The sequence below is a fragment of the Trachurus japonicus genome, chromosome 6 (assembly GCF_045865225.1).
Source record: "Trachurus japonicus isolate A0001 chromosome 6, Traja_1.0".
Lineage (NCBI taxonomy): Eukaryota > Metazoa > Chordata > Actinopteri > Carangiformes > Carangidae > Trachurus > Trachurus japonicus.
Genome location: NC_140912.1, coordinates 1,650,180 through 1,677,877, shown reverse-complemented (window position 1 = coordinate 1,677,877; position 27,698 = coordinate 1,650,180). Strand labels below are relative to the sequence as shown.

The window sequence follows — 27,698 nt, the reverse complement described above, 5'->3', positions numbered from 1 at the left end:
GACTTATTAAATTTTTTTCGGGACAATTTCGCATTTCGGGGCTTCAATACAAGACGGACATTACATACGAGCAGCATGGAGGTATTTGGATGTTTTTTGGTGTGTCTTTTTGTTACCAAGACAGTTGGCATCCATTTGCAACCGTTATATGGACATGCACTGCTACGCCGAGACCCCCTGTAACTCAGAGAAGCCACGGAGGACTCTGAAACTTTTCCCAGCCCTTAGTCGACATGAGGGTGAGTAGATAATGGCCCTCATTTATGAAACTTGCGTACACCAAAAAAATGGGTGTACACCAAATTCACCGCAAGGATCGGCATTTATTAATCTGAGCGTGAGCGTACGGTACACACAAATCTCACGCCAGCTCTGACCAGGTGTACGCACATTTGGAACCAGCGTAGAACATGCAGGAACGAGTGCTGCTGTGTCAGAATGATTATTAAACCATAGTCTAATAACGCAGCGATGTGGACCACATGTTGTTGTTGTTTATATTGATAAAAAGTTAAAAAGTAGCCAAAAAAGAGAAACGCTACATCCAAGTCCGTGTTGAAAATTTAACTCGACTTTTATTTTGAGCAACTGAGATGAATTAAAAACCACGACGTGACAGATGCTCGTTAATCAGCTGTGTAAACAGAAACAGTCAATGACAGACAGACCTGTTATTGTAGATCACACACACAAACTTCCAACATCTCCTGCACCAGAGCATGACCGGACGGCTCCTCAGTCTCTCTCTGCCGGACACCGGAGCCCCGGTTGGGGGGGGCTCCGCTACCTGTCCAGGTCCAGCTGATCTCCGCGGCGGAGTGTTTTTTTTTTTCCGTCACCGGGACCTGTCAGCGGGAGATCGGGCCGGTGTTTCACATCCCTCCATCAGCCGAACCATGCCAGCGGTGCTGATGGTCATAAAGTCGCGTTCGCAGCAGTAATATGCCTATGATTTCTCCTCAGTCGTTTAGTAAACTGCAGGAGCATTTCATGAGATCGCTGGGTTTCCTGACGTGGTCGGTGATATGTGCGTCTGCAGCCTCCATCCACCAGGATGACGCTTATCAATCCCAAAATCTATCAATCTATCAATGTCCAGATATTTAATGTTGCCGCCCTCTCCCTGTTCAACGCGGTAATGTCAGTAAAGTCCCTCTTCTTGGCCGTCTTCCGTGTCTCCATGTCGTAAAATTAGTAAATCACACGTGACACTTGGAGTGCAATTTGAATTTTGGGTGAACTATCCCTTTAAGTATAATTTAATATGAGACTTCACTTACATGTACAACCTTTTATGGTGAATAGTTTTTGTATAAATGCTGAAGTAACAATGTTTCTTTTGGTGCTGTCAGAGAGCCACCCTCACTGGCTTTATCAGGTACATCTTCCTTGCAGAGTAAACCCTTTGAGCTTCAGAACTGCCTCCTAGTTTGGATTTGACAAGATGCTGGAAACATTTCTCAAATGGTTTTGTCCAAATTGACATGATATGTCAAACTGTTGCTGCACATCCATGATACAAATTCCCTATTGCACCACATCCAACAGGTGGTCTACTGGACCGAGATCCAGTGACTGCTTTCAGTCCAGTGAGTGAACTCATTGTCATGTTCCAGGAACCAGTTGGAGTGCTGTGAGAGGATGGCACACTGCACACTGCAGTCATAAAGATATGGACATGGTCAGCAAAACCCTCTACTAAGTGGTGGCATTTCAGCGATGATCAGTTGGTACTAAGGAGCCCAAAGTGTGCCAAGAAAATATCCCTTACATCATTACACTGCTGCCACTCTGTGTGTGGCAGAAACTCCTGCTGCAGCATGTTCAGCACTAGCAGTTACAAGAGTGAAAGGACTAATAAAAATGAATGAGCTGTGCAGACTGTCCCTCCACAAGCCATCTTAGCTACAAATAGCATGACCTCAGTTTAATAGAATTTTAATGTGTAAAGTCTTTTTTCACCACTGATATCCTCCAGACAACCTAATGTCCATGCTGCACCTAGCTCTGCCTAGGATGCATCAAAGCTTGTGGCCACAATTGACCAATTGTGTCATTATACACGTACGTATATATAAAACTTGTTCACATAGTGGGAGTTCACATTTGCCTTTGCATCCTGTTTCAGTAGAGCCTTGTATGTGATAGTGCAGGTCAATCATTTCAAGTCACTGCTGTAGAGAGTCATATTTTCTATTTATATGTCGGCATCGGGACATGTACATTGACAGAATATCAGTTTTCATTTTTACATGACTGATGCACAGATATATCTTAGGTGCAACCCTGGAGAAAGTGGACACCTCCTAATTTCCTTTAGTGAAATTCCAACAGATCCAGCTGTTTACTTTTTAAAGCAAGTCAAATAAAGCAAAGGTCATTATGGTGTGGTAGCAGGGCTGTCATAGCCACAAATGCCCCACAGACCTGTCCAGAACAGCTCTGTTAAATCAGACACACTAGAGCTTAAGTTTAGGAATAAAAGAGTGAGCTACTGTACAGCCCTGAAGCCTAACTACAGGATCATCAACCTAGTCTGTGGGTCCAGAAGAAATATAAAACCTTAGACCAGCAGTCCAAAACCAAAGACATTCAATTCAAAATAATATCAAGCAGAGTCCTTGATGTTTATGTGAATGATCAACTAACTCATTAGAAATTGCTTTCATAAGCATAGCTTGGTCAGCATAGCAGGGCATTGAATGAGAGCACTATGGGCATATCAATGTGCATGTAAGATTGAGTTGACATATGTCACGTGCCACGCCAGGCACTGACAGGAAGTTTTACACTGTTGCTGTCCAACTTGAGCCAGAGCCAGATTGTTTTCTGGTTGTCTGTCCCAGTCTCATGGGCACATCTCAATTTAGAGAAAGTTAGGCACCAATATTCATATTCACCTCAAGGGAATCACATCAAATTGGCCCAAATATTCACTAGGACTCGAAAGACAAACTGAGTATATTTTGGTGGTGAGAGGTCAAGGTCACAGTGACCACACAAAACACTTTTGTAATCTAAAATTAGTGGTTGAGGCAGATTGCATATATATCTTTTTGGGTAACACTTTATTTGACGCCTATCTCTATAACGTATTACTTTTAATGAGTTATAATGGAGTTATAGCATTATATAACTATAGTTATAAACACTCATAAATGATCATAATGCTTTATAACAATAATCACAACACACTATAAAGCATTTTATCATGACATACAAGGTCAGGTATTATAATACGTTATAATTGTTAGTAACTCACTAACAATGCCCACATTGATAATGCATTATAAATATAGTTATAATGTGTTATAATTGGTTTATAAATGTGTATAACTATCATTATAAACACTCATAAATTATCATAATGCTTTATAATAATAAGCATAACACATTATAGAGAATTTTATAATGGCTTATAAGATCAAGGTCAAGCTCTAAAATGTATTATGCTTATTGTTATAAAGCCATATTATATTTTATGAGTGTTTATAATGATAGTTATACACGTTCATGATTATTGTTATAAAGCATCATGATCATTTATGAGTGTTTATAACTATAGTTACAGTGCTATAACTTCATTATAACTCATTATAAGTATGGTTATAATGCGTTATAAGCATCACATAAAGTATTACCCTTGCATTAATCCACCTTTTCAGTGCACCTGAGTGTCATATTGCTTCTTACTCCTGGGGAAATGGGTGTGTGAGTAAAAAAAAAAAAAAAAAAGCATCCTCTGGCTCTTCAAGAGAGTGTTTCCTACTTCATTACACTGACGTGTACAGTATACTGTGTCACGTTTTCAAACAGAATAGACAGCAGGGCCGGCCCTATGATCTTGGTGGCCCTAAACAAGATTTTGTTCCAAGTGCCAACACCAAATCACACACACTGCTTAAAACTGAAACAGACACACACACACACACAAATGTGTTAAAGAGAAACTATGCAAATCTGGTCGCTTTTCCACTGTTAGGCTAACCCTCTCGGCCATGTGCATTTGTTTACAAGGAAGCCAGCCAGAAATCAATTAATAGAGGATACATAACATTACAACGTGTATATTTGTGGAGCTAGTCTTACCTGTCATAAACAAAAGATTACGGCTTGTGTCGCCATGTGCAGAGACAAGAGCTGGGACACCGGGGCAGCCCCGATCTTGCAAAGTTGTTTTTCAGTCAAGAGACACAGTAAGTGACAAGTGGAAGGCAGAGAGCCTCCATTCTCCCTTTGCCATTTATTAAACCATCACAATTACTCCTGTCCTGTTTAATTCATTTCAAAATGTAGCATAGTTAAAGTGATAGTTCACCCAAAATTCAAATTTCACTCATTATCTACTCACCCTCATGTCAACTAAGAGCTGTGAGAATTTTCAGAGTCCTCCGTGCTTTCTCTGAGTTATGGGGGGGTCCGTGCAGCAGTATTTGTCCATATAATGGTTGTCAATGGATACCAACTTTCTTCGTCCAAAGAGACACACCAAAAAACATCCAAATACCTCCATACTGCTCGTCTGTAATGTCCCTCTTGTATTGAAGCCCCGACATGAGAAATTGTTCTGAAAAAAATTAAATAAGTCTATATTTTAAGCTTGTTTGTAGCAGAAGCTCCCAGTGTCTCGGTTCACTGCTCTTCCTGTGTCAGTGCAAATCTCGTGTGATTTGCACTGACCGGCGGAACAATTTCTCATGTCGGGGCTTCAATACAAGAGGGACATTGCAGACGAGCAGTATGGAGGTATTTGGATGTTTTTTGGTGTGTCTTTTTGGACGAAGAAAGTTGGTATCCATTGACAACCATTATATGGACAAATACTGCTGCACGGACCCCCCGTAACTCAGAGAAGGCACGGAGGACTCTGAAAATTCTCACAGCTCTTAGTCAACATGAGGGTGAGTAGATAATGAGTGAAATTTGAATTTTGGGTGAACTATCCCTTTAAGCTACAAATCCTGCATAGTTCTCTTTAAATGGATTGAACTGAACCCTGGTTGGGACCTTTCTGATCATGTGACTGTTGCCCTAAACAACTGCATAGAGAGTTTATAGCTCTGTGTGACCACATAAATGGATGTAAACTCACGTCTTCATCCTTCTCGAGCTCCAGCCCCATGTCCCTCAGTTTCCCCTCAAACTCCTCCCTCCTGAACGCCTTGTGATCCTCCTGGCCATTGAAATGTTCCCCCATAGATCCCAGCTCCATGTCAACCACCGGTGACGATGGCTGGGGCAAAGAATGTCTCGGCCCGCGTGCCATGTTGTGGGGGACGCGCCGTAGGCTGCGGGCTAAAGCATTGTCCATCAGCAGGTGTGTTGACTGTCGACAGGAGCGGCTCCCTCCTGGCTTCTTCATGTGGTAGGTGAGGACGTAGTCCACACGCCGCTGGCCGTCCTGGAAATAGAGGCCGTGGCGGCAGCGGGTGTTTTCCTCTGGGCTCAGAGCCTTCAGTAGCTGATGGTGTGTACATGGGGACAGACAAAGGGGGAGAAAGGGTTTAGGGTTTAGTCACTCACAAGAGGAAGAAGTATTTGTTGATTTCAGATGCTCTCTATTCCTCATGTTTGAGGGGTTTTTGTTGAGGTTGTGCCAGCATGTACAGTAGATTAGATAATCTGCTGTGACTGGACAGTTATCCACTGAACGGACACAACAACACTGACTTTTCTCTGCATCTCATTGTTCTTTTCTTACAGTATGTCCAAGAGTTACTGATGAGAGACTGGTCTCTAAACTTCAGTTTATATCTAAAATCTGAGTAAAAGTTAGCCTAGAAATCTCGACGCACCCTATAGCGGCAGCAAATATATTTATACATTTTAATGATATAGTCTGGCTTGTCAGGCTGAGTAAAAGTTGCATTCAAATACAAGTTTGTTGTTGTTGTTTTTTTGTTTTGTTTTTTTAAATGTTGATCCATGTAACTGTTTTCTCTTCTGGGTTGGGTGCTGGTTTAGGGAAAACTCTGAGTTTCTCAACCAGCAGTTGCTGAGGTAACCTTCTCTGTGAAAACCTGCTTGCTGGAAGGTTTTCTTCAATGAACTGAGTGGTTTTTTATTTCATAAAGTTACATTGAGAAAAGATTACAATTCTGAAGACCTCCTTCCAGGTTGCCTTTAACATCTGGCCAGGGACAACGGACGAAAATTAGCCTTGTTGGCTAACTCAAGTTTCTGGCCCACTTACAGTTTTTCTTTTAACTCTGTTGATTAGTGGTGCACTGTCCCTATGAAATAAAATAATAAATAAAATAATTTTGTGAGCCGAGGCCTGTCTTCATGACCATTACGTCTCAATTAGTCTGAGGACTATCATTGAATGTGAAGTCTTATCATGGCTGTCAAACTGTGCTGTTGATAATGTGATGTTTCTTAGTGAAGAGGACAGTAGTGCAGCTGAAAATACTTGAATATTCAACAACTGAATGTAGAACAAAAAAGTGAGTATTTGAATATAAGCTGCACATCATCTGAAACTGCTCGAACCAAAGCTCTAATTAAAGCTGTTTCTTGGTCAGAATCTGAGGTTGCTGTCATAAATTTCTGGCTGATCTATATTTTTGTATATTCCTATAATGTATGCAGTTAAATGTGAACATACTGTTGATTGAACTGTGTCACATCAGCTGCTCTAGAACTGAAAACATTTTTTTCTATTTATCTAATGTTTATCTGTGCCGAATGGCTGGCCTAGTCTCATCCACTGCTTTCCCCCTCTATGGTGTCCCTCAAGACTCAATCCTATTTTTCATAATATACTCACTCTCTGTGACATCCTTTGCAAATACAATGTACAGTTTCACTGCTACGCTGATGACACACAACCCTATCTACTTATCAGACCTAAAGAAAAGTAGCAGGCCTCAATGACAATCTGACTCAAATAAAACACTTCAGACCATCTGAGGTCACTGTACTTGGACCCCACATGAAAAGACAAATCATGGAAATCATTGGTTTGACAAACTACATCAAGTTCAAAAGTCTTTGATTAATCTTTGATCAGTATTTGTGTTTTGAAGCCAACAATATAATCAATACGATAAATGTTTTCACATCACCCTGTTCTATGCTGCCTGCCCAGTTATTTTAGGATTGATTTTAAAATTATTGTAATAACTTTAAAGGCCAGGCTGATCTCTCCCTGAGAAAAAGTTATTACAAGGTTTTAGTTAAAGCAGAAGTAAGTGGTCCGGTCGTTTTCGCTAATGCTGCGTTCCAGGCAGGCTTTTGAAATCGTAAGTTACAGCTTCAAGTCACAACTTACGACTTTGTAGCGTTCCAGGCAACCCACTCGTGTTTTTCCGACCTGTTTTACCGGTGAAAGTCACTATAACGGCCACTCGTAACTTCCAACCGGTGAACTCGTACCAGATCGAACTGGTACCACTTCACGGTCGGAAAAATACGAGTTTCCTTGAACGCACCATAACAGTCCTCGTCCCTACGTCGCCACATTCACGGCGTCCCTTGGCTGCACACACAGCCCTGCATGCCGTTCTCTCTCCTCATTGGATAAAAACTGTAGGATACGATAAATGTTTTCTCCTCTGCTCAGAGCAGAGCAGAGGGACTGAGAGACCCGTGTTTCGGTCCAAACACTCTATGTAAGTGATTGCTGTCGGAAGATATAACTATTTAAGACTTATATTAACACAAATATATCACTTACTTCTGCTTTAAGAAAAAAACAAAAAAAAACTAAGGAGACAGGGCTTTTGCTGTTAAGACCCCTATATTTTCTAACAACCTAATAAAGTGTAAACAAACGAAGTGTTATCATTTATATGAATTAGGTTTGTACACTTGAAATGTCCACAATTACAATGACCTTAACAATGACCAATAAAATAAACCAACAACTCTCAAACAAATTACCTGTGTATCTAATGTCAATGAGAAAATAAATTAGAAAAATCAAAACAAGGACACTATGTTATAAATGAAATTTATTAAAAGTTTGTGCAATATACAGTGACACTTAATAAAATACATTCATTTTGAACAGAATGGTAATGGGTTTGTGAGCTTGACAATAACTCTGACAATGGTGATTTCTCCAAAAATCAATGATTGTAGATTGCTTTAACAGACACATTCTGGTGCGAGCCGTCCTAAGGCTTGTAGTGAGTGATGCAATGACCTTAATTTTCTCAACTGTTGTCGATCCATCCAGTGTTCACAGAGATAAGCTGCAAGAAGAAAAGGAAGCACATATTACAGTAACAGCATTACACCCTTTTTTTTTTTTTTTTTACATGTTCAGTCTGTACACTGTGCTCAGTTTACCTTTCTAGGTTAGCAAAGTTTAGACTTTTCAAGAATAGACTTTTCATCATGAATGTAGTTTAGGATTTGTTTCACATCCTTACAGGCAAAATGTACCAAGGATAAGGTTATAATAAATAAACCTGAGTACTGGTCACTTACAATATGAATGTGTTGGGCATGTTATTATTTTGTTTATTTTATTTATTGGCCTGAGGCCTGTGTGGGTTCTCTCAGATTTCTGCAGCTTCCTCCACACAGTCCAAACACATGCACACAAGGTTGATTGGTGACTCTAAATTGTCCGTGGGAATGAATGCGAGTGTGTGATTGTTTGTCTTTATATGGTGACTTGTCCAGATCACCCAGCCTTCGCCCTTTATCAGCCAATTGCTCCTGTTCATTTCAAATAACCTTTGGGAAAATAAAATGTCACAATATAGGAATCAGCTTCGGAACAGCAGCAAAATTGTAGTTCAGTGTAGTGGTCCACACTTTGATTTTACCATTATAAGCATAAATAAATATGTTTCTCGTATCCTTGCTTAAGTTATTCACCTTAACTTCTGGTCATATATTATTCTGTTTTGTGCTTTGTAAAACGATGTCTGTCCGAGGCACGCATAAAAATCAATAATACAACTTTAAAAAATGCATAAAATATTAATAATGTGCAATAATATTGCAGCTGTCAGGGTCCATGTATAAACTACTATTAAATTCTTGCTGAAGCTGGAGATTTCTAACCCCTGACCTTATATCCCCAGAGAAGATGATTTAATGGTTGTGCTACAGGGTTACCATAGCTCTAGCCATGACACAAACTGAAAACATTTCACCAAATTAAACAACAAGATGTCTAACTTTTGATAAGATTTCAAACTGGCTTCCAAGCTTTGTTAACACTGAATGACATCTGATGATTTCAATAAAAGACGATAAAAAGGTGGTGTGAATTGAAGGTGAATTTGATGAGGATATAAAAACTTGCTGATATTTTCCTTGTCCCGCCCAGTATTCAGGAATAGTCTGATATATATGATAACATTGGAAAACCATGTTCATATTATACACCAAAAATGCATGTTGGTGTAAAGTGGGTGTGGCTGCAAAGGCCATACCAGGTTTTACATTTTTTGTACCTTAGATCTTCTAGTTTACACTCTATTTTCACTCTAGGTTCAAAACTGAGCCAGAGAACGCTGGAGGAATTTATGAGGTCAACTGGTCTTTTAGAGGGTGTAGTGGGCTCCGCTCCCCTTTCTGCACTATATATAACATTAGTTTACAGCCACCAGGCTGTGGTCTAGGCTGCAGGCTTGCTAACTTTACTGTTTGCCACATATGCAGACCATATTTATCAAAAAGGATCGGAAGCAACATAAATCATTCTCTTTTAAGTGTTACAGTGTTTTACCAGATGTAGCTTACCTTTTCTGAGAGTTCCCCTGGCTCCTGCTGCAGCACTACCAGTAGTCTTCGTGAAGTCCACCTGTTACACCCGTCACTGAACGGTCGGCCAGTATAAACCAGTCAAAAATAATCACAAGAGTGAGGTTTTCTTTGGAATGAGTTATTCCAAATCAAAGGATCTGCAGTTTTCCCCCAGGTGAGTTGGGCAGAGACAAAGAGAATCAACTGCATGCTGGTCGATCAGTTATCAGGGCCACATTGTAGATCACTGATAATCCTGGCAACAGTAGGAATTAAATAAAAAATGAATAAAGTCAGTTCTTATTAAAGCATTTGCCCTTTTTAATAGAATATGACCATGATAACCTTTAACTCATCCAATGCCTATTTTATAAATGGTGTCCAAAATTTGTCATGGTATAATTTGAAACAAAGCGGTAACAGTTTATGTCACATTGACATATTTCACATAATGGAGAAATATTTTAAGAACATTATTGCACAAAACTGCAACAGAAAAAATATCATTTAAAAAAAAAAAGCAATAAAGCCTGCTGCATGCCACAGTCACAGCAGACCTGCACGGGGCTGTTAGACCACTACATTGCTTTCAGAGAAAACAGTTTTAAAACCACATCTCCCAGCCAGATCACACACAGAGGCTGAGCAATTACAGTGCACTTTTCCTCTCTTCCCTGTGTGTGACATCTCTTTGAACTGAAAGGCAAACTTGTCTGGTAATGTAAAAGGAGTCAATCACCTTATTCACTTAAAGCAGAAGTAAGCGGAATATTTGTGTTAATATAAGTCTTAAATAGTTATATCTTCCGACAGCAATCACTTATATAGAGTGTTTGGTCTGAAACACGGGTCTGTCAGTCACTCTGCTCTGCTGTAAGCCGAGGAGAAAACTTTCCTTGTATCCTACAACCTTTATCCAATGAGGAGAGAGAACGGCATAAAGGGGCGGTCCTCTCTGTGTGTGCAGCCAAGGGATGCGCGTGAATGTTGTGACGTAGGGACGAGGACCAATAGATCCATGACGAGGGCGGGGACTGCTAGGAAGACAGGAAGTTAGCCAAAACGACCGGATCGCTTACTTCTGCTTTAAAACATCTGCTGTATTTGTATCCATTTATTTTAGTGGAAAAAATATTTAGTAAAGAAAAAAATGTAAATTGTCAGGCATGTCTATCATGATGTAGCATGAAACCCGTATTAGATCACTTTTATCTCTAATTAGTTGTGTATTTGTAGTGTATACTTTAAAACATTGTGACAGTCATCATGGGATGGCGGTAAGGGAGTAGCTATGAAAGGTAGGACCAGACCTCCAGCACAAGGGCCCGAGGCCCCTCATGCACCTGGTGGACTGGACTGAAGATTAAGTGTGAATTGTATTAAAGGGATAGTAGCATTTTTGGGGGGGGGTTGTATGATCTACAAATAGCCCCTAAGTACTTTAATTGCAGTAGAAGACTCTCTGCACTCCTCCCGTTAGCAACGCCAGCCCATAGCCCTGCCCAGAGATTTACAACATAACGTTTTTCCTGCACTTCGAAGGGCTGGGAAAAAAAATATTATAGCGAATAATGGAACTCTGTATTTTTTTCCCAGGTAAAACCACTTTTAGGCCGCGAAAATAGGCTGTTTCTTTGGGTCTGTTCACAACACTGTATGTTGTAAATCTCTTGTAGATCATACAACCCCACTTTTAAAAAATGCTGGATCTTTAAATGCTTGTGAACCGACTGCTAAATTCTCATCTACAGATTGCACCTTTATTATTTTAATGAGTAGAACTGGGGAAGCCAGTTTAGCGCAGTAGAGTAAGTGACACTCATCCCTGACTTGGTCAAGCTGAAGTTTAAACAAACAGAGCTCTGGCTCCAGATGCAGCGATGCAGCCGTCTGTCAGTTGTTGGCTGGCGTGTTGTGTGTGAAAGCAGTTCATGTTTGGCACAGTGCCCTATTTTTCCGGGTCTTACTCCTCGGTGGGGAGTTCTGTGAATTCTGGATGTGCGTGTGCGTGTGTAAAATATTATGTAAAGGTCAGGCTCCAGCTGTTCTTTGTGTGTGCCAGAGGTACTTGATTTTAAATATTCTGGTCCTTGTCTCAGTTTCAGTTTGGAGCTAAAGGTTGTAAACATTAACAAGGCCACACTAAAAATAACATCATTGTCACCTGAGAAATAATTTGTGTGTGTGTAATCACAGAAATGTATATTGAAGGGAGCGTCTGAAAGAAGTGTCATTGGTTGCAGGGATTCCCCTGAATGCCGCTGCTGAAACATGACCGCTGATTTTGTTCCAAGCAGAGGAGGAGGCGGGGAAGGAGGAGGGGAGATCGATGGGAAACAGAAATCTATGAAGTAAACAACATTTAGAAGTGACACATACAATGACTAAAAGTACTACTCAAAAATACTTTTTTAGGTTTTTATCTCGTGATAATAAAGCTCAATATCCGGAGATGAATAGATATTATCAGGAGAAATGATTTTGTTCTGTCATCTCTAGATAACAAAGCTTCTCACTATAATTACTTTGAGTTCAGACATGCCAGAATGATGACAGATTGATCAAAACACCAGAGAAAATTTCAAAGAAGAGCAGAAATCACGCTGTGTTTTTTTGATACATTACATGAACATTTTCAGTACAAAAGTACAAAAAACTTTCCTCATATTATTGTGTTATCTGAGGGTAAAAGCTTTGATATCTTAAATGGGACAAAAAAGAAAATTTGTGAGCATGTCCTTCCTCACTTTCCATAGAGTACGGCAGCCTCTGCTGCTCTGCTGACTCACTGAATAAGTATTACTACTGTATTTTATTATACCCATGGGATATACATTTTACTATAGAATGTTTTCTTTATCTAACAAAGGAAGTCAAAGCCAGTAGAGTGTGTGAACACAAATGCTAACAGTGTATAGTATACAGTAAACATTTCATCAAAGTGTAAGAATATGGTTTAAATAACCCCAAACCAGATAACCTGTTAAATCAAGTCCACATGTGACAGAAACTTTTTTTTTTCTCTCTCTGCTATTTACAATATATTTAAATACTGGTAACCTTATTGGTTCAGTTTTTTTTTTTTTCCTCTGGTTTAGTTTAGTTTGTTCGTTTGCTTGTTTGTTAGTTGTTGTCTTATGTCTTATTGTGAGTTTGTTTGTTTTTTTATATTGTAAGAATGCTGGGTAGCTTAATTTGGTATGTAGGACAGGCATTAATATAAGCATTATGCTCCTGCCTGTGCCTTTTCAGTCACTATTTTGTCGGTAATGTTTGCTACTGTGTGATGTGACTGAATAAAGAATTTCAAAATCAAAAAAAAACAAAAAAAACATGGCTGAGCAGTCAGACAGTGCTCAGGTCAGAGGAACAGGACACTGATCACCTGCAGCACTGGAGAGAGTGCAAATAGCAGAGACCACAGTCAGATATTTAGCAACTCCAATGATATCTGTGTATTCATGCATGTGCGCCAAAAATAGTGACTTCTTTTTGCACTGCACTGGCATCTAATGTCAAGGCGGTCAACAGGAGCCAGTTTTTGTATTACAGTAAAACACATCCACCACAAGATGGAATTCTCTGTTCATAAATCTCCAGGACAGCTGTTTGTGAGCTCAGGAAATACTCTGATAAATGTTCTGTAACAGTCAACATCTACCAACAGCTGGGCAGCTCTCCTATAGCCGAGGATGATCATGTGATAAAACTAAAAGTTTAAAAACTAAAAAACATTTATGAAGCTCTGCACACATTAGGATCAAATCTGTGTGTGCAGATGTTTCAGAAGAAGAACTGTCTGCAAAACCAGATGCTGTGTTGAGAAAGTTTGTCCTTACTCATGTTTCTGTCACTTTGTTCTGTTTGATTGTACTGTACGCTCTGTGTTTATCACACCAGTCACAGACAGAAAACTCCATGTTTTGTTTTTGTTGGTATCAGCTGGTTTAGCCATCTAATGGAAATATCTAACTCACGTCTTATGAATCATATTATTGATCATTTCCCCAAAATATCACTGTCATGTTTGTTATTTTTGGAACTTTCTAAATAAAGTTCAGTGTGTATCATAATTTGTTTTCACTGTGACACGTCAGTGAGTTTAAAGAGGTTCAAACGTGACAAGAAATTAAATCTTATCTTAAAAATGAGCTACAGATTTTGCACATTGTTATTTTTGGTTTACAACTATACAACTATACCAATTCACAAAACAGTTCCTGCAACAGGTTTGTGTGGACGGTCCTCACTGTGACTGAAGTCATTCATAGCTCTGTCAGTTATTTCAGTGTCGCTGGAGACTCTCACCTTTAACTTGCCGTGAAAGATCACATCTCGCAGAAAATGTGGCGTCTGCTGTGTCGACCTGGAGGCTGGAGGCAGGTCGGCTTCCACCTCTGCTTCCTCTGTCATTGTCCGGCTGCAGCGGTTTGGGAGCAGAGATAGGAGTGATGTGGCGAGGAGTTGGGAGCAGAATAGTCCAGTTTGTGCCTCTTCCTCTCTCTCTACATCTGTGTCTCCTCTTTGAAACGTCTCCTTATATCACAGAGTTTGGTTTGAAGAAACTCCTCCCCTGCCTCGCCACTTTATTTCCCTCTGACTTGCCACTCTTCTCTTGTCTGCCTTTAAAGTTGAGTGAAGTGAAGCTCTCTTTCTGTCTGAGTGTGGAGCGGCTGGAATCAGACTGCAGCAGTCCTGTTACTTGAGAAGCGGTCCGTGCGCCAAGATCTAAACTTAGACAACGATATAACTCTGATAAACACAAGGTGCCCTCCCTCAGTCTGCCTCTGCTCAGTTGTAATCACCACAAGATCAACCACCCCATACACACCCAACATCTCTCTCCCCCCCTCCCTCAGTCTTTCTCACACTTTGCCAGTGGCTGGTGATCGCTGCAAGGTCAGATGTGATGCATGACATGGAGGAGAAGTCACAGCATGAAGACATGCCTAAACAAACCAATCACAGGTCAGTGTTACATGATATCAAGCTTCAAAGTGAATGAATTAACGGTCAGCTCTGAGCTCCCGGTGCCTCAGTAACCATGTTTCCATCCACACGTTTTTATTCGCATTAAGCAATATGGAATTAAAAATGCCTTATGGAAACAGCAAAATTTGATTAAATATCATGAATATTGATAAAAAGTTAATGACAGACAATAGCAGTGCTAGTAGCCAACAGGAAGTAGGCTAGTCCTGCTGCTGTGGACTCCTTGTAGACCACATCACACCTGGACCAGCCCAGAGTCAGGACAGAGCTACTTTTGCTGGACCTCCAGCAGCCACTGGTCAACTGACCTGTGACTCTCTCTCCACTCTGACTGTCCTATAAAAACAAGCTCATAAGTTATTATGGTCTATAGTACGATTTGTTGGTAGGCGACATCTAGTGGTTGAAGCAACTATGATAGAATCATGGAAAGCACAATGTTGTAGTATAAAGACAAAGTCCTTATCAGGTTGATAAGTGCCTATGTTACATGTTTTATTCCCATGTGTAAGTAGCAGTACATATTGGTTCAATTATCTCTGCCCATACATTGTTATTAATGTAGCTATGACGACAGAAATTGCCCAATGGTGAGGAAATACTTGAAATGAACCTTGACCTCACCAAGCCATTATCGTTAGTAACCACTGTAACAAAGGTAGATAGCCCACCCTGTCGGTACAGTCTGCTTATTTTTGCCACCATGACACATGTGTTAATATTTTTGATAAACTGTGAGGAAAAACACGCACATCAAATAGGCCCAGTTGGGATGGGTGCTGGATCAAAGAGAAGGAACACTAAAGAAGATGAATGTTAGTCCACACACCTTATTTGCGAAGTGACGATTCGAGCAGGACGCTCTTTCTCAAACTGCTGTGTATATTTTTGATAACCATATTGATTAATACCAAAATTAATGAGTTTACCATAGCTACATGAGGTGTGAAAATGTTTTTATATAATGTAAAACACATACATGCAAAAATGTATGGAACTTTTTTGGTTTTACCCCAAATTAGATCATTTTCTTTCTTTTTTTTCTGTTTTTAGGCTTTTTCACCCATAATGGATAGTATAGTCGAGAGATGACACGCAGCAAGGGGCCACCTGAGTCAGGATTCGATACAGGGCCGGCTGCAGCCCAAATTAGATCATTTTCTACAACAAATGTCACCTTGTCTATGTAATATGACTAATATAATATAGAGAATAAAAAGAAAAAGACATGTCTATAAAGTGCAGAACTAATGCATGAATAATATTGCATTACATTTATGCATGTATGTAACAACATCTACTGCACGTCTGTCCGTCCTGGGTGAGGGATCCCTCCTCTGTTGCTCACCCTGAGGTTTCTCCAATTTTTCCCTGTTAAAAGGGTTTTCTATGGAGTTTTTCCTCAGTGGATGTGAGGGTCTAAGGGCAGAGGATGTTGTTGTGATGCCATGTAAAGCCCTTTGAGACAAACTGTTTGTAAAAAAAAAAGGGCTATACAAATAAAATTCCCTTGCCTTGCATTGATAACATTTCTGTTAACACATACAAATGTGTCATCAGGCTTCACCTGAAGATGACACAGTTCTGCTTTCATCTTTGATCCTGCCATAATTACTGTGATATCCTTCTAAATGTTAAAACTATAGGTCATAATAAACTGATGCAAAGACAAACTATGGGCTTTTTCTTTTGAAGTTTGAAGAAGTCTGTGAAGATGACTTCCAGCTGGTCACCACAGTCCCTGACCAATCAAACATGAAGTGGTCCAGCAGCTTTCTTGCCTCTGCATATACACTTCTGTGCATATTCAGCTATCCGTCTTTAACTGCAGTGGTGGTGGTGTGTTCATGAGGGTATTCACCTCTGTATCTGACCGCTATGTTAAACTTTGAAACTGGTCCTGTATGTTTCATGCAGTCTTCTCCATGACACTGTCTTTCTCTCCAGGAACAACATGTTTGCCAATATTCATGAATAGCTTTGGACTGACCATTTATTTTTAACTGTGGGAGTGTATTAGTGGCATGTACGTGGCTTGTCTGCACGTTGGGTTGTTTACTGTAATTCATAAAAGGAAATTAGCATGCAGCAATGTGTGTGCACTGTTTTAGGAACCGGAACAAAACAATCTGAGTAGGTCTTGGTAGAACAACTGGCATGGAGAACCCTGACCCTAAATCGATATGAAATTCTTGAACTGTTTTCTTTTACCAGAAAAATGCTCTATTATCTGTATTATCAGTTACATAGTGAATGTACAGAGTCATTATCTAAGACACATTCTTCTTTACTGAGGGAACACGTCACATTGCTTTCGTAGATAACACTCTGGGATGTAGAGTAAATACAGTTTCGGTAATTGACTTCGTTGCTGTTAGTGTTGGCTTTTAAAGTGGAGTTCAGAAAACCTGTGACATTTTTCCTCAAGCATAATAAAAATTGGCCAAAACACGAGGCTCCAAGTGAATTCTGTGTCGACTTTCCTGTGTGAAGCCCTTCCAGGAAACTGTTCTTTCTTCCACGATTGTTTACTTTTTGAGAGCTAAGATCCAGAAACTTTCTGTACAACCTCTCATTCCTGACACTTCAATCCCACAAGCTTATGTAACACAGCGGCAACATCCGCACTCAAGTGTATTTTTAGATTTTAAGAGTTAAAAAATATACAGAGAATCGAGCAAAGGAAAGCAGGGACCTTGTAGAGCACGGGCTCCCGGGGGAGATCATGTGTCTGACTCGATGCTGGGAGCAAGATGTTTTGGTCAAAGGTCAGTTCTCACAGGAAATAGAAGGAAGTGGTGTTTGTGTTCACATACTGTAACTCAGCTGCTCAATAAAACGGCCTAAACTTTATGTTAGATCAATCAAATAAAGCTCTGACTGATTGTGATCTTTGGACAGCTCTTCAGTGGTTGAGTGTTTACTCAGGGGGGGGCTCGCAGAAGAGGCTCTCAACAAGGCTGATTACAAAAACAACTATGCACCACTTCACAGTTTGGCACACAAAAAAATATGGAGCTGCTACTTGAGGAGCCGGATAATTAACTCTGCTTATTGATGAGTAGACAATGAGGACTGTACAGGAAATGATGATGGGCTGTAAGAGAACAGAAGGGGAGATGTTACTGTGCATTGATGATTTGTTAAGGGATGAGTTCATAGATAACTCTAAATCAACAAACAAAGACCATTAAGAAAAATCTTTAAAACCATTTACAGTTGTGATGGAGAGCAGCTTTGTGTATTTGTCTCCAAGCTTTAGAACCACTTCATCTGGCCTGGTGGAGCACAGTGCTTTCCTTTGACTGCCTCAGTGTTATTTTTGATTTTATGGAGATTTAAAGGATCTTATTTTAGGGGTTAATAGAGACTGACACTCTCTGGATCAGAGGGTTCCAGATTTTGATTGAACCTGAACGAAAATACAACAAAAAGAAAGGTGTCTCAGTGAGTGACAGACATCACTCAAATACAAATGCACTTAATCTGTTTGAGACCAGCCGACCTTATATTTTACAATCATATCAATGGGTGACATGATGACTCTGTAATAAGAACAGTCTCCTGTCACCTTTCCACGCAGTTCAGCACCCTGATGATGAGCAAGAAAAGAAAAACGGCCGCAATCCAGCAGACAAGCAGACAAATCATAGATGCAGACTATGTAAAGATGCCCCTGAGACAGTGTAGTAGCCTACATAATAGCAAATAAACTGGGTCAGAGCACACTGAGAGGCGGTCTGGCATCAGCCACAAACCATTAAAGAAGTTCATCCTGAGTACATGCAGAGTTATGGAGCCAACACTGACACTTTGTTGCTCTTCCCACCATCAAACTATTACATTTTTCAGGAGATAGAGACTGAAGGTCCCTCCTCTCACAAACAGACCGGATTTTCATCACGTCAGAGAGATGTACAACCAGATAATGGGTCAACTGGTCAGCTCCAGAAAGATTAACCAACGGACACCAGGCAAATTGGAGAAAACAAACGAAATCAAAATTTTGTAGCAACAGGACTTTATATATTGATATTAGATTAGATTAGATAAACTTTATTGTCCCCAACAGGGGAAATTTGTCTTGGGCAAAAGTGCGCATAGATAATAAATATAACATCCAAATGGACTTTGATTCTGATTAAGGTGTGAATCCTGTCCTACAAACATAATTTACTCTCCCCTTCTCCCTCTTTAGATAACAGTGTCATAAACTATGGCCTACATCCCATTCCTGAGTGGTGACCAGCAGAGCACTCAATTTATCTGTTGTTTCTCTGAAGCCAGATTTCTATCCTCAAGAAAACACCGAACACACACTGAAACATCTGGAACATATATATTGTTCCTTTCTGTCATTATTACTGCCATTAGGTTTATGTTATTTCATTTCATATCTGAAGACAGATGTGCCAGTTTTATAAGTACGCTGAAGAAAGCTGTGTTGCTGAAACGTACGTTGTGGGCCCCTGCTGCCTGGATTAAAGAGATATTAAGAGTATTATGAGTGCTGGCTTTCTGTGTTTTTCCTGAGCCAGTTTTATAAGTAGAAATCTAAATTAGTTCCATGGAAAATTACTCTCTTTAGTTGAAACAAAGGAGAACACGGACATAACCCTGAAATATTGTGCGCAGCCCCCGGAGAATAAAACTGTTGTGATCATCTAACACTATACGCTTCTTAGCCAAAGTGCTTGGCGATGCTATTATCAAGACTTTTTCCTCGCCAAGGCTCTCAGCAGTGCTCTAATCTCTCTGTTCTTGGCCACGCTCAAGCTTTTGACATCTTGCTTTACTGGCCATGTTTGTACATGATCATATCCATATCCATGTTTTTTTGTTCTTTCTTTGCCACATGCTTTATGTAATTGTAACAGGCACAATCTTTTGTTTTATACACTGTCAGAAGTTAACTGAATCAAACAGAAGAAGTGCATTAGCGTAAACTTTTAATGACTATCACACTTTGTTTTTTGTAGATTTTTTTTATTAAATATTAGAATCACCAAACTATTGCCTATGCCCTCCAAAGTTATGCAGATGATAATTTCACATCAACCTGGAACAGGAAGCCCACACCTGCATGCAGTGAGGCCTACAATAATAATAATAAAAAAAGTAAGGTAGCCTACACCAGGGGACATTAAATTAAATTGAATTAAAGATATTAAAGTGGGAGCACATATTTATAGTTTTGATAGCTTTCTTGTTATTAGCAGAGAATATTGACTTGAAATACACCTCCAGTTCTTTCATGAAAACACAAAACACTGTTTTCAAAACTGTTGGGATGTTGTTACATTGATAAATCCGCGTCTGTGACGAGGAGGCTGATGAAGCGCGTGTCTTTACTGACAGTCTGCGGCCGCGCGCTGCCATTACAGCGACCAGCAGCAGCTCATAATAAACAAGTCGACGTCACTTCCGCTTTCAGGTTGACAGCAAAACAGGAGAAGAAAGAGGAATAAAAAAAAACATCCAGCGGAGGAGCATCAGTCAAACAGTCCAGTCTGAGGATGAAGGTAAGAGACAGCAGGGGCACAGACAGGGGCACAGACAGGGGGACAGACATGTCTCCTGCTCTGGTCATGACACCTGACAGATGTTGCTGCTCCGCACTCACATTCACCAACGATACAGCCCGTCACAACAAAAGTCACAGATGTCGCTGTGTGTTATTGATATCGATTTTTTTTATTTATTATTTGCTTCTTTCTGGTTTTGTTAAGTTTTTTTTCTATGTGTTACACATCCAAGCTTCGTGAACACAAATGTTTTTCACCCTCTGTTCTCTCCTCTGTAATCATTTCTGGTTATTTTAGCAAAATCAAACTCCCACCGAGCTCTGAGTGGCTGCAGAGAGGCTGGGGAAAGTGATGCTGTTTGGTAAAAACAACCCTGCTGAGCAGAAACATGGTGCGGCTACAGCACAGTCACAGATATAGGCAGCAGACGTTAGATGCAACTCCTATAATATCTATAAGCAAATCGAATCATGTCTGCTGTTTAATTCGTATGTTCCTTTCATTGATATTTTATGTGAAGATTTTTTTTTTTAGTTTAGTAATTTCAAAGGATTCACTATTTCCACACAGTTCAGGTGGGTGACAATTTAACAATGGTTGGACACCCCTGAGAAAAATAGTACTTATTATTAGGCTATTACCTATTATTATTATTTTAGCTCTAGTGTTTTGGAGTGAAATAGTGAATACAATACTACAGTAAACATACATTTAAAAATGTAACTCTGGTCAAATGTTACTCATCAGTAGGCTAACCATGCAACCATGATAACCATGATCAGAAACCATGGTAATGTTCAGTATCAAATGTACTATCCTGTTTCCTCTGGACTCAAGTATTAATCAGGCCACAGAGAACAGATCTAATACCCCCAAAAAAGGAAAGAAAAGAAATCAGTAGATGTAGGCCTATATGGATGTAACATGATTGCTGTCTAACATGTACTAACTTCTCTGATAGGCAAGGCAGTTCATCAAATTGAAGTGATCTTCGTGAGCTTAGAATAAGGTTCTATCTCCGTTTAGGGTAGTTCCGAGATATTGAGCATCAAAGTTCCAACTCGGCTTGTGTTTTGGTTGATAGAACCTTTGTATTTTATGAATAACTAATCAAAACATGTTGAAAATCTAAAAATAACACCGCACAGGCATTAACAGACCACTAATGGATGATATTATGCAAAAAACTCAATTTTGAAAAAAATGGAGATGGAACCTTATAATTCTAAGCTCACACTTTACAGAGCAATGGAATTAAAAAAAAGAAATGATACAGATTTACAATAAAGGAATAAAGAGACAAAAGGTGCAACTATTAAAGCTGGATTGAACCAATAAGATTTAAATTCTGTTTCACCAAATGTTTTGAATTTCGAAAAAATCAATTTAAATCTCTCTTTAAACTCCAAGATTAAATTGAATTCTGTTGCACCAAAGTTTTAAAACTCAAATTTAAACTAATCTCATTTCAAACCACCATTTGAGGAAGTTTAACAGACAGACTCCGGCTTGAGTTTCATGATGAGGATGATCACAACAAAATCTGATCCATCTTGCATGGCAGACAAGTCTTAATTAAAGAACAGATTAATATCATCCTACATACAGAGTCACAGTTGGAGTCAGTGTCTACTCACTGTCTTATTTGCCCTCCACAGCACAACCTCCTTCTCCAACACCACTTCCTCCACTCTCTCTGTTAACTTTCTCCTTTCTGTTGCTCTCAGGACAGTCATCAGTCTGAAAAGAAACACTGATTGCTGATTGCATTTGAAGGACTAAATTAAGTTTCAGATTCAAGTGTTATAATATGTGAAAACATACCAGAGTTTGTGGAACGCCAGCTTCTCTTTCAGTGGCACTTTAAATAATTCAGAACTACTTGTAATATTAATAGCTCATGTTGTATTTCAGGTGCCAACTTTGCAGCAGGAGGTGGTGGAGGAGAAACACTCGTCTCCTGTGGACTCAAACATCCAGAGCAGCTGTGAGGACAGAGACCAGGAGGAAGTTCCCCCAGACCCCCAAGAGGAAGACTCACCTGGTGAGGGGTCACATCTTCACACATCTGCTCACACCAGTGATTACTGTGGCTGGTTTCTTAAAGATATCTTAGATCAGTGAGTCTATCAATGACAAAAAGGAGAAAACAATGGAATTTCTCAATTTCAACATTTGTCTATTTATTTTGTTTTATTTTTTATTTCAGATCTTCTCATTCTGTTTATATTTACGCAGTGTCCCAACTTTTTTTTTTCGAAACAGGTTGTCCTGCTGGTTTGGTCATTTTGTTTATAGTTAAGTTAAAGGGATAGTTCAACATTTTGGCAAATTGGCCTATTGCCATAATCCCTATAGTCTTAGCAGTAGGTTTAATTAACCTTTAATTGTCGGTGCAAGCTATTTTTAGAACGGCGGAGCAGAGCCGTGAGCTGCTCAGAGCTACGCTACGGATGCTATTGGGATTTCTTGGTTTCCCTCATCAAACTCATCAAATACACAATTCAACAACTCCAAAACGCTCTGGTGTATTTGATGAGTTTGATGAGGGAAACCAAGAAATCCCATTAGCCTCCATAGCGTAGCTCTGAGCAGCTCACGGCTCTGCTCTGCCATTCTAAAAATAGCTTGCACCGACAATTAAAGGTAATGAACTGCTATGACTATACGGATTATGGCAATGGGCCAATATGCCAAAATATTGAACTATCCCTTCAACTATTAAGTTCCAAATTTATTTTTAATAATTTGAGACTCAAACATTGGCTATCCTCACATATTTCAGGCTAATCCCCCTGAGGAACATTCATTGTTTTTCTTGTCATTATTTTATAGAATATTTTCTAATATGTCATGAACTTAAAGCAGAAGTAAGCGGAATGTTTGTGTTAATATAATAAATCTTAAATAGTTCTATCTTCCGACAGCAATCACTTACATAGAGTGTTTGGTCTGAAACACGGGTCTGTCAGTCTCTCTGCTCTGCTGTAAGCCGAGGAGAAAACTTTCCTTGTATCCTACAACCTTTATCCAATGAGGAGAGAGAACGGCATAAAGGGGCGGTCCTCTCTGTGTGTGCAGCCAATGGATGCGCGTGAATGTGGTGACGTAGGGACGAGGGCGGGGACTGCTAACTCCATCGGCTGACAGGAAGTTAGCCAAAACGACCGGATCGCTTACTTCTGCTTTAAGACAGCCAATACATTGATAAACAATGGCTGCCCACCATAATAGTGCTCCACATTTGAGCCAAAGTATAGTTCCTTAATATCCAAAAGGTCACAGGTCAACTTCCCTGTGATGTTCTGCAAAAACACTTGCACCCTCAGGAAAGAGACACTGTGACCTCTTGACCTGTGACCTGGCGGTTTGGCTCATGAATAAAACCATGAGGCAGGAATTCTAGTTTTCAACTAAATTCACCTGTCTTTTTCTCAGTGCCTCTCAATGTTAAATGTCGATCTCTGTGTCTCTGTCTCAGACACAGATAAGGACCACCCCAGACCAGAGAGTGGAGTCATGTGGAAAGTGGGCGGCGGCCTGTTCAGCATGACACGAAACGTGGTGGGTGCGACCCTTGGGAGCGTTGCGTGGGTAGGAACGAAGAGTTTCGAGCTCACCAAGTCAGCTGTGACCAACGTGCCGGCAGCCAGTGTGGAGCTGGTTAAAGGGAGCGTCTCCATGGTTACAGGAAGTGTCAGTGCAGTGGGATACGTAGTGGCAAGTAAAGTCACACCAAGGAAGAAGGACAAAGCTGACTGATGGGACTGAAAAGATGTGAGTGTGTTTGTGTGAAATGAAACAGAGCAAAAATACCTCAAAAGCTTTGAATGGATTTCTATCATACGGTGATTAAGAAAGAGTCATTGAAAAACAGTGTCTGTACGATTAGATTACACAATTGATTTGTTACTCTTTGTTAAACACTCACAGAACCCGCGGGTTCAGTAACTGCTCGAACATCCTCTGACAACAAAACCTGAAACCTCCTCTTCCACTAGCTGCTGATCAGACCTGCTGAGTGTTTGGGAGTGTTTCTTCCTGATGCTAGTCTGAACAGAAAAAACCTTTTGAAAGTGTTGACAGAATATGAGCAAATTTGTATTTATTTATTTATGTATTTATTTAAAGACTTTTTGTTGAATCTGATAAATCCTTCATTGCTGAAATTGGGATCTGATAGGAATGAGCTGAACAAGTTTACAGAGCAGTGGTTGATATTGAAAGCACATGCTTCAAGAAAGACAATTTGATGTGGGAATACTGTCAGCAGTATCATGTGACGAGTCGTTCTGATACAGAGGTTCCTGTGGAGGCTGTGGTGAAAAGATGAATCCAGAAACTGTGTGTGTGTGTGTTCTTGTACATGCTACATTGTGAGGACCGGAACGAGTTTTTAACCAACAGACTGAGGACATTTTTGGGAAGTGAAGACATTTTGGCCGGTCCTCACTTTTTCAAAGGGCTTTTTGAGGGTTAAGACTTGGGTTAAGACGTTAGATTATAATTAGGTTTAAATTAGGTTAAGAGTAATGGTTAGGAATTTCGTTTTGGATGGTTAAGGTTAGGGTAAGGGGCTAGGGAATACATTATGTCAATGACATGTCCTCACAAAGATATATTTACAAGGATGTGTGTGTGTGTGTGTGTGAAACCACTCCTTCATTCACTCCTCCCAGACTCTAAGCAGTTTTTATGCCACTTTTCTAGTCTTAACAACCACTACAACACCATTAGTTACACCCACTCATTTACACACACACACACACACACACACACACACACACACAATCATAATAGCACTTTCCTAGCAATTACACACACATCCACACACCAGTGACCGGGGACGATTTGGGATTCACTACTGTATACCTCGCCCATGGACACTTGGACATGTGGGCTGCTGGAGGGGCCGGGGACTGAACAGTGTCCTTCAGTGTGTCCTCTGTAGAGGACTGGACAGTAAGCTCATCTGTAAAATAGGAAAAATCTATTTTGGGTTATTCTCTACAGCATTTTTCTGTATTTCAGTGCAAGCACAATGCATGATGGTATAGTTGGCAAGTGACCATTCATTGTACATTTTATCATGATGCATTGTGGGATACTTTGAGTCCACTGTATAGTGTATGTAGCTCTCTTCATGACGACACAGACACAGGTTGGTTAATTGAAATTAGCTTAATTACTTTGACAGGTCCTTTTCCTCTGAATGACATGTTCCCTATTGTTCTACCATCAGAGTTACACTATCATTTGAATATAGTCCCCTATAGATTTCCATAGTGTGGAACTAGATTAGGACATTTCTGTACAGTTTTTGCAGAGGTGTAGATTGTCTACCAGAGTTAGGGGTTGTCATTCTCCTTTAGTAATTGTATTGAGCTCATTGTAATTCCTTAGTGTTACCAAGGTAGAGTCTGAACCCAGCTGAGTATAGAGTGAGCCGGACTCAGATCTGACAGTTTCCAGACCCAGTGTTTTAATTCTATTATATATTTTTTTTAAGTTTTATTTATAGAAATGTGTCACTTAATTTCTGCTCAAACATATTGCTGTTGTAACTGTTGACCAAAAAGGAGGCAGACATAGAGCAGTTTCTGTGTAAATGTAAAAACGTGTAATCAGATCTTCAGTTTGTTATCAGACTGCGGTGATAAAGGTAGCTGATGAACGAGGAATAGAGGATTTACCTGGTGAGACAACGCTTCTCTGCAGCTACATGCTAAAGACATCCATGATACATGACGACATTATACCACAAGACAACATGTGGACACTCTGTCTGGCATCTGTACACTGTCTCCACTGACACTAAGGCTCCTCAACTTCCTGATTAAAAACTCTCCATAATCTTATAGTTTTCATTAAATCTTAGAATTTGGTCAGTGATGGTGGGCAAGGAGTTAAAGGGATAGTTCTCCCAAAATTGAAATTTCACTCATTATCTACTCACCCTCATGTCGACTAAGGCCTGGGAGAAGTTTCAGAGTCCTCCGTGGCTTCTCTGAGTTACAGGGGGTCTCGGCGTAGCAGTGCATGTCCATATAATGGTTGCAAATGGATACCAACTGTCTTGGTAACAAAAAGACACACCAAAAAACATCCAAATACCTCCATGCTGCTCGTATGTAATGTCCGTCTTGTATTGAAGCCCCGAAATGCGAAATTGTCCAGAAAAAAATTAAATAAGTCTATAATTCAAGCTTGTTTGTAGCGGAAGCTCCTCTTCCTGGTTCGTCAAATTTGGACGAACCGGGAAGAGGACGGACCCTGGTTCATCCAAATTGGACGAACCTTTAATACTGTTGATCCTAACTCTGGGGGGTGACTATGAAATTCATAGTCACCCCCCAGAGTTAGGAAGCGAGTTTCGCTTTTCAGCGCGCTGTTTGCATCCCTGATGAATTAACTGCCTGTGAGGTAGAGACCTCTTTTGATTTTATTCTGTTTCTTGATTTGAGCAGTATCCACTTTGCCCTGTTCACCGCCCTTAGTTGTCTTTTCACTTATTGATTGTGAATTTATTCAGCTACCCTCCTTACTTCACACACAGTGACCTAAGATTGGATGTGATAACAAAATTACTCTGTTTTTTCTTTTTTTTTCTGCTTCTTTCACCTGGCTGAATCTTCAGTATGTTGTCAAAACAAGACGGTATATCAGCTAGAAAAACAGACAATGAGTAGTTATAGTTTGAACTGTTTTGAAGTTTTATTTCTGTCTTTGGGTGAGTCTGGGTGGAGTTGTCAAAATGCATGGATATTAAGGAAATGAACCATGACTTGAAATATGCTGATAATAAGGTCGTCAGATTGCCTTGACAACTCCATCCTGCAAACGATTAGTTTCACATCTTTTTAATATGTACAAAAACATATTAATAATCACCATCACTCTGTATTTACTAAGTAAAACGTGCTGTTATTGAAAAATGTAGGCGGTGGCTGAAATGTTGTTATTTCTATGTCTGAATGAAGAAAACCTTTAATAATTTTCTGGTCTAACTTTGAACCTGAATTAATAATGTACTGTAGGCCTACATGTTGTTCTCTACTGTTCTGTGTGAGACTGATCTGTGTACCAGAGAAACTCAAAACACATTTCAATTAGACAACAAAAAACTAAGAAATGATGTAATATAGCTATAATGACAACAGTCAGTTCAGTGCCATTTCTAAAATGAAATGATCAACAATCAAATGGGGAAACAGCATTTTAGTCTACAGTGAGGGCCAAGTGACAGGTACAGTGAAACATTACAGTTACATTTCTATGTGTAGCAATTTGCAATAAAAAAAGTTCAAATAAATCTTGTTTTGATGAATTCAGCTTTGTATGAGGATATTTCTTGATAATGATAGTGATATGTTGTCCATACGTCATGAATAAAAATGTCACTACTTGAAAATGTCTTGCTATCATGATAAAATCTTATGATGAGAATGTTTTGTTAAAATGACAAACTGAAGG

At 39.8% G+C, this 27,698-nt stretch overlaps 2 protein-coding genes across 3 annotated transcripts in view; one reads left to right on the top strand and one right to left on the bottom strand.

The window, feature by feature from the left end:
• Positions 1-14,522, bottom strand: part of LOC146985326 (anoctamin-1-like) — a 33,996-nt gene extending 19,474 nt beyond the window's left edge. For both annotated transcript variants that reach the window (XM_085778241.1, XM_085778242.1), the window contains exons 1-2: positions 14,017-14,522; positions 5,093-5,461 (exon numbers count right to left, since the gene is read on the bottom strand). In XM_085778241.1, coding sequence (XP_085634367.1) covers positions 5,093-5,461; positions 14,017-14,121 — 474 coding nt within the window. In that variant the 5' untranslated portion in view covers positions 14,122-14,522. The remainder of the gene's footprint in view (positions 1-5,092; positions 5,462-14,016) is intronic.
• Positions 14,523-20,090: 5,568 nt separating this feature from the next.
• On the top strand, positions 20,091-24,776 carry LOC146985325 (transmembrane protein 263). The gene is made up of 3 exons (XM_085778238.1): positions 20,091-20,222; positions 22,140-22,269; positions 23,707-24,776. The coding sequence occupies exons 1-3, from the start codon at positions 20,217-20,219 to the stop codon at positions 23,985-23,987; spliced, it is 417 nt and encodes a 138-aa protein (XP_085634364.1). The 5' UTR covers positions 20,091-20,216; the 3' UTR covers positions 23,988-24,776.
• The last annotated feature ends 2,922 nt before the right edge of the window (positions 24,777-27,698 follow it).